This window comes from Lotus japonicus, chromosome 6 (assembly GCF_012489685.1).
Source record: "Lotus japonicus ecotype B-129 chromosome 6, LjGifu_v1.2".
Taxonomy (NCBI): Eukaryota; Viridiplantae; Streptophyta; class Magnoliopsida; order Fabales; family Fabaceae; genus Lotus; species Lotus japonicus.
In genome coordinates, this window is record NC_080046.1 from 4,734,858 (window position 1) to 4,742,778 (window position 7,921).

At 35.4% G+C, this 7,921-nt stretch overlaps 1 protein-coding gene across 4 annotated transcripts; it reads left to right on the forward strand.

Annotated features, from left to right (window-relative positions):
* On the forward strand, positions 1–6,111 carry LOC130724635 (uncharacterized). 4 transcript variants are annotated; one of them, XM_057575911.1, is made up of 4 exons: positions 1–1,052; positions 1,441–1,516; positions 3,005–3,146; positions 5,645–6,111. In XM_057575911.1, the coding sequence occupies exons 1-4, from the start codon at positions 34–36 to the stop codon at positions 5,653–5,655; spliced, it is 1,248 nt and encodes a 415-aa protein (XP_057431894.1). In that variant the 5' UTR covers positions 1–33; the 3' UTR covers positions 5,656–6,111. The 4 variants fall into 4 exon arrangements, with proteins under 4 accessions (XP_057431894.1, XP_057431895.1, XP_057431896.1 ...); XM_057575912.1 differs by having other exon boundaries at positions 3,008–3,146; XM_057575913.1 differs by having other exon boundaries at positions 1,444–1,516.
* The last annotated feature ends 1,810 nt before the right edge of the window (positions 6,112–7,921 follow it).

Consider the following 7,921-nt stretch of genomic DNA (forward strand, 5'->3'; position numbering starts at 1 on the left):
TCTCTGGGGGATTGGGGTTTGTAATCGGAAGTGATGAGGGAAAAACACATTGGCGCGCGTAGGCCATCACCAAACCCTTCTGCAACCGTTCCTTCCCCCTCTTCCATTCCTCTCCTCTCAACCGTTAACCAGGACCAACACACCGCAACCGTCTTCGACAGCGACGGCGACGACAACGTTCCGATGACGCCCGATCACCGTCCCGAACCCGAACCTGTAGACCTATTTGACGAGGACATTTGCATCGGTTGCGATCAAAGCGAGGGGACATTGTTGGTTTGCAGCGAGAAGGGTTGCCCCATTGCAATCCACGCCAGCTGCATCGGTTCCGAACCCAAATTCGATGCTTCTGGAAGCTTCTACTGCCCTTATTGCTGGTACAAGCGCGCAGTTAATGACTGTCGACAGTTGAGGCAAAAGGCCATGATGGCCAAGGAAGCTCTCACAAGCTTTCTCGATAGTAAACCCCAATTAGTGCGTCAAGATGATGGCGAGGAGCACGTTGCTGAACCGGGAGTGCCTCCGGTTCCGGCTCAGGATATGAGCCGGGAGGAACCGGTAACTGTACCGGAAACGGGTGAAACTGGAGGTTTGGAAGGGATAGAACGCTGTGAGGAGCACATTGCTGAACCGGGAATCCCTCCGGGTCAGGACCTGAATAGGGAGGAACCGGAAACTGCATCAGGAAGGCGTGAAATTGGAGGTTTGGAAGGAATAGAACGCTGTGAGGAGCACGTTGCTGAACCGGGAGTTCCTCCGGCTCAGGACTTGAATTGGGAGGAACCGGAAACTGCACCGGGAAGGCGTGAAACGAGGGGTTTGGAAGGAATAGAACGCTGTGAAACTGCACGTGAAGAGGAAGGAAAGGAGTCTTCCACGGGTAGTTTCATGAGTGAGACTAATGATTCGGATTATGATGCCAGTTTGGTGAAGAAACGCCGGGCTAAACGGAAGGTTGCTGCCGTGAAGAAGTCATTAATGGAGAGTAATGTAGGTGATGAGAATGGGGAAGTTAGCAGTACCGGAACTTCAAGGAAGCCTAAGCAACAAGTGTGAGTCACTCATCATCATGTTTTTCATTTTGAGGAAAGCTAGACAAACTTGTTGACATGTTCAATTTCTTATAGAGACAGCATATGCAGAGTAAATTAATTAATTAACTTTTAAAACTAGGTTGATTGTCTTATTTTGAAAATAAGTTTGTTGGTAATATTCCTCCTTAATGTTTTAAATTGCAATTGTGGTTACAATTGATGTTGCATTGCAGCCTAATTACAGTTGTTTGCAGTATGTAGTTTTTGAATAGTCATAGGTGATTAAATGAATGTCTTATTTTCTCAACTGAGCACTGATAAGTGATAACTATTCTTTTAATGGAGAATTGCTTTTCTAAAGCTATGTAAATCAGTTAAATCTTTGGCTAATGGTTCTTGATTGCAGCAGGAACCGGATTTTGCTGACTGGAAAGCGAAGAAGGAGATTATATTGGACAGATGACGAAGAAAAAGCTCTCAAGGTATAAGTTTTGTTGTAAGATATATCTTTCTATAGCTGACTGAATTGTTGATATCATGCTCTGACAATGTCAGATAGATTCAAACTTCAAATCAGTTTTGACTTCAGATATATAACCGTAGTTGAAAATAAAATGATATGTGCCTCCTTTTTTGAGTTATGAATGTGAGTTCATTAGAAGCAGACATGTCTGCATTCCATGATTAAGAGTCTGAGTGTGTTTGGAAAATGTTTGAGGGGATGCAAACATATGCTTTGACTTGTGAGTTCCAAGAAGGAAAATGTAGAAGTAAGATTTTGTTTCATTTACCTAGAGGTTCATTTACGTTCAACTCAATTGTTTCTCAAACACACTAAATCAAGAGCATAATCATTTTATGAAAGAAAGTTGGTACTAAATATAACTTACAATGAGATGAGTTGCTAATTTATGTTTTTCAATACATTTTTAAGATATAAGACTGAAAAAAAAGAAGTCTTAGTTAGGTTATTCATGCAACAACATTGAAGAGGGGTTTGACATAGGTTGCTCATCAATTAAGCTGAAGGAGGGATGTTGTAGTTCAGCCAAAAAGGATTAGGATTCTTTTAAGTGAGGGATTCACTTTGGAGGAAAAAATAAGGAATTACTGTCAATTGTTGTTAAGATTGTGGTTATATGCATACATATGAAGTTTTTTAAATTGAAACCATTGAAATTTCAACCAATGACCATAACTCCTTATTTTCCCTCCAAAGGATCCCTAGATTTAAGTCCTAGAATTCATAATAGGATAGTTATGCGATAGTTTTTTAATTGTAGTTATGTGGTAAGACAATTATGCAGTAGTTGTTTAATTGTGTATTATGCAGTAGTTTCTGAACCTCAGTTTTAAAGCACAATCAATTATGTAGTGTTTTCAATTGATCTATTCTAGAATATAAATATTTTCATCTTAGATATTATAACTGCATGAGGCCTTTATCAGCTAAAACAGTTCTTAAATACTGATTGCCTAAATAATTGTCATGTAGTTAAGTCTTCAGAACATTACAGTTGACCGTACTATCATAGTTAAACACTTAATCTAAAACGTGGAGACTAATTTAAACTAGCGCTTTTTTTTTTCCAGTGTGTCCAGATTAGATGTACATGGCTGCCTTTGGCACACAACCCAATTTATTACCTCTAATTTCTAATTGATTTGGATGACATATTTATTACAGCCAGAAAAATGCAACGTCCATCTCTTCTCATACGTCCTATGTATCTTGGATTTCTTTTTCCTAATTTCCCATGTAAATATTTGGGATATTTTGAACAATTTCCAACTTTGTGATAAACATTTTAAGCTTCTGAAAAAATTGTTCTGAACTTTAAAATTGTAGAGCACATAATCAATTATGGAATGTTTTCAATTGATGAAGGTATTAGTATTTATCTTATATATTATAACTGCACAAGGCCTTTATTTCTTTGTTAATAGCATTATCTTTGGTTCTTGCATAGCAGGAAGGAGTGTTAAAGTTCTCATTGGAAAATCAGAATATCCCTTGGAGGAAAATCTTAGAATTTGGTTGTGGTACATTTGATAAGACTCGTGCTCCTTCTGATCTCAAAGATAAATGGAAGAAAATGATCTCCAAGCAAGGTAAATTTACCCGTTGTAGTTATTTTATTATTATTTATAATAAGTGAATTTTTGGTATGTATTGCATTCGTGTTCTTTCTTGTATGCTCTTGAAACTTTCAGTTTTCTTCTGCAAAGTAGCTTATAGGAAATTTTATGGACAAAATATATGAAAGAATTCTTCAAATAGAAATTATGGCTAATTCTTTTCATCTCCCTTTGGTAAGGGTTATTCCAATATTCTCTTAGATAAATTGTTCCTAATCTTATCTTTGCTTATATGTCCACTCATCCATCTTACTATTCTGATCTATGTTACACTTTTTGCTCTTGTTTGCATATGACTGTCCAACACAAACTTACACTGCCATAAAGCATCTTTTGGTCCTGTTAACACTTGACAGGATTAGTTCTCATGGCTAGCTACTTACTACCATAGTTGTTAATAGTGTGCTACAGTAGCACTATCACAGTGGAGCATTTTCTTTTTCTTCAAGGTCACATTGTAAGACCACATCTGTTGCTATAGCAGCTGAAATCGTGGAAAATTGCTGTTGAGGACCCAACTTTGATGCTCGTGTATAAACTTTTTTTCCTAGGTATGAATGTTACGGGAGAGTGAGTTTTTTTTTTCTCGAGGATAAAAATGGGATTCTGTAGTGCTTTGTCCAAAGATAAGGTTTCGAAAGCCTTGTTATGTTCTCATATACAAAAGCACACGCCTTTTTCCTTCTCTTTGGATGAAAATCCTCTGGCCCACTGCTCGCTGATGTCTTTCTGGCCAAATAACTGTTTTCCAGCCAACTCCTGCATTTCCAAGCCAGGCCCTGCCACTCATCTGCTTTGTTCTCGTTCAGGTCTTCTGTTCTGCATCCTTATATTCTGATCTTCTTTCTTCTATTCTTGTTTTCATCCATTCCTAAAAACCTATGGGTTTTGAATATTAGTTATGATTATGATGATACATATATCTTTAATGTTGATTTTTCTTGAGTTTTTATATATTTGTAATAAATACATTATTTAACGTGTGTAAATTTTAATTAGTAGTGGTCCCCCTAATTTTCTATCCCACAAAAGTTATTTTAATGTTGGCCACTACACCCCCACTATCATGGATTGATAACTGTGGTTGCTGCCTATAGGGTTGTATTGTGCGCTATAGCAGCGCATAGCTGTCCGTGGACACTTTATATACATTGTTTCGTAATCCTAGTCAAACTAAATAGGGAAACAAACTAACAAACTATAAGGCAACAAGGAAAAATAACAATTATCTCCAATCCTAACAGAATTATCTCAATAAACTAAATCCTTACTGATATCTCAACCAGGGTTGTTAATGGCGGATAGCGTAGTGTAGCGGCAAGCCCAAAAAACGCTATTTCGAGCGCTATTGCGGCGCTATAGCGGAAAATAGCGCAAATAGCGGTGAATAGTGGAGTAGCGGTGAACCCCCAGGCCGCTACGCTACAGGCTATTGCGCCGCTATAGTGCGCTATTAACAAGCCTGATCTCAACACAGAAGTTGGGCCCATTTTCCCTATTGGGTCGGGTCCATCATTCTCTAGGTAACTTCAAGCCCAAAGTAATGATCTTGACTCTCTATTTGCTGTGCCCTTACACTTTATTAGGTAAATTGATTATAACATACCTTCACCTTGTGGACAAGGTGAATACCTTCCCTGTTTAGTTAGTAGCTTAGTTAGTTAGTTATAGGGAGGGAAATATTATAAATAACATTGAGTTAGTGAGGGATTTCAACTTCGGGAGCATTGTAAGGCAAACTTGGGAGAGCCCTACCAACATTGATTCCCAATGCTGATGTGAGGGCTCTGGTGGTGCATGATTGTCAGTACCTCTGCATGGGACTTGTAGTCCCGGAGGCATGCCATTACCAGTGGTGGTGACTAAAGCTGAACCTACCCAAACTTTTTTCTGCAAAAGAACTTGGGAGATCCCTAGATCTCTTGAATATCATGGAATTCATTGTAGTTTCATAGCTTTCTTTCAATAAAATAGTCTTCTTCCTATGTTGTTAAACGCTACGTAATCGCGTCGTGACCACTCACTGCGACGGTGTGTCCCATCATGGTTCACTTCATTGTCACGTCTGTATGCTGATTTTACAAATTTTTGCGTAAGATAGTGGCGTGACAGGGAAGGCCAGCTGAACTTACCAAAATGCCCTTCACTTGAAATGTTATTAATGTTTGAACAGTATTAGAACAATCATAGGGTGTGATTGATAGGATTAGAAGGTGAGAGTTGAATTGAAACTGAGGAATGTAGTTGGAAATTGGCATACATTCTACCCAAATATTTGCTAATTATTCTCTCCATTTTTCTCTATCATTTACCAAGCACACCATCGTCTTTGAGCCCAGTAATGAAAGAAGCAATGAAGTTAGAGAATTTATTTACACATTTCGGTTAAGTATAGCCATTAGACTAGGACATTGATATCTATGAACTCGTTTTAGGTTATTTGAAATAATAACTGATGTTTTGTTGTGCAGGATGCAAGTAGAACCGGTGCATATATATATCCTTCTCAGAATAACTCTCTGTGGAAACCTGGTTTCTTACATGTAACTGAGTGTCTTTGGTCTTAGTAATATATATTTTAGCAAAATGTGGGGCAAGGATAGAAGGTTCTAATGAAATCTAATGACCATGCATGTAATTTAGTTCTATGTATATAATTGCTGTCACCAGTTATTTGAGTTTACCTTGCCTAGGGTAATTGTAAAACCAGGATAGTTATGTGACCAGATGTTATATCATTGCCAATGGCAGTGAGGGCAAAAAATTGTATGCAGAGTTTGGCGAAAGACATTTGCAAAGTCATTGTTGACACCTTGGAGTTTTTTCAAGTTAGAAGGGAGATATGTGGCTAGTGATGTGATGGAAAATGAATAATAAGATACAGAGAAATGTAATTAAGGTAAAATAAAGGTGTCAAAAATTAATGTTGGAATGTTCACATGAATCATCCTATTATCCATTTCTTACTTACTATTCATATTAAAAAAAAAGGAATACAGTACTTGCTGTTGGAGATAAGGAAAGTGAAGTATAAATTGCCGTGCATATAAACGGAGTATTAAGCATTAGACAGGAAAGGTAGACGGTAAAAGTAAAAAACTAACTTTTCATATTTTCAATATAAAAAAGCTGAAAAATTAGACAGGAAACCGTAACAAGAATGAAAAAGAATTCATGGAATGATGGGGAAAAAATATAAGACAGTAAATGAACAATGCTACATGATCTTACAAACATTTCTACAAATCCTACTGCTATATATATATATATATATATATATATATAAATAGGTATATGGATTAAATATGTTTTTAGTCCTTGTCTTATATAGGTTGATTTAAATTGGTTGCTGAAATCTTTTTCCTAACTATTGCTACTGCAATTATAACTTTTATTTGAAATAAGGTTCTATTACATCATAACGCATATGTGACATATTCTAAGAAAGAAAAGGTGCACCCACAACAAAAAAAGGTGCATCCCTAGGCCTCGGACAACCAACCCCACCAACAGAAGTCTTCACTCTTCACCTGAGTCATGCACCCCCACCACCAACAAAGAAATAGATATTATGGTCAATGAAGAAAAACTAGGGGCTACAGTGGTTCAATGGGTGAGTAAAACGGACTATGAGGGAGGGATATCTCGTCAGAAGTGGAAGTGGTGGTGTGGGTGGTAGGTGTGGCAAATTGATATTTTAAGTATTAGTCCAGCAAAACTATTCAAATACAATAATATAAATATATTGGCGTATAACATAACTAGACCATATGTCTTGTTTATTACACAATAACACTATACCATGAGAGAGAGTGGTAAAATAGTTCGTGACAAAATAGTAGATGGATAAAGTGACATATTTTGTTTGTTTTTTGTGAGTTCAAGAGAGAGAAAATGTTAGTTTTTTATTGATATTATATCTTTATATTTTTTATTTCTATTAAATGAAAAGGCAAAGAAATTATTTTATTTAAATAAAATTCAACTTTATTAATCCTGAACAAATATTTGTATTTTTAAATATTTATTATATAATTTTAAATAAAAAGTAATCAAACAAAACACTAATACAAAAATATTAATTTCAAAAAAAAAAATATGTGGGTTTAGTCAAGATCGGTATCTTTCCGATGTACAAAAAATACAAATTATAAAATGTTTTATAACAAAAAAAATCATAAAACAACGCTAAATGACCGAAAGTACTCCTTATGCTATGTATAATTTTAAAACCACCTTTGTGAAAAACTAGCCATGAGTGGTCTTCCTACCCATTAAAAAACCACATTTAAAAAAAATATATTTATTGAAGTGGTAAACATATTATTTACGAGCTTGTAGTCATTTCTAATTGCAACTGACCCATTAGGAAATTAATTAATTAAAATTTAATATTTATCCCTTTTAGTTTATATACTTTATCAAGTATTAGATTATCATAAATATAGTTTATAATCAATTAACATTATTATTATTAAGACTTAGCATTTGATATGATATATATTCTATGTGTCCGGATTAGTCAATTTAAAATTTTATAAAATTTAAAACTATGAAAAATTCAATTGAAGTATTTTAATTACTATTATTTTTAAAATATTTTTTTAGTAACTTGAGTTAGGAAAACACTATATCAAATTACCTAGTATTTTTGAAATTGTATGATTTAATAACTAATTAAGGTATTTTTAATTGAAAATTTTAAAATCATCTTAAAAAACATATCCCTCAATTAAATCCCACATCCA

What these genes read in the sequence shown, in the direction of transcription:
- LOC130724635 (XM_057575911.1), top strand. Translation starts at nt 34, where the DNA reads ATGAGGGAAAAACACATTGGCGCGCGTAGGCCATCACCAAACCCTTCT. An exon ending in AGGAAGCCTAAGCAACAAGT is followed by an intron (nt 1,053 to 1,440) that starts GTGAGTCACTCA and finishes TCTTGATTGCAG; the next exon opens with CAGGAACCGGATTTTGCTGA. An exon ending in ACGAAGAAAAAGCTCTCAAG is followed by an intron (nt 1,517 to 3,004) that starts GTATAAGTTTTG and finishes GTTCTTGCATAG; the next exon opens with CAGGAAGGAGTGTTAAAGTT.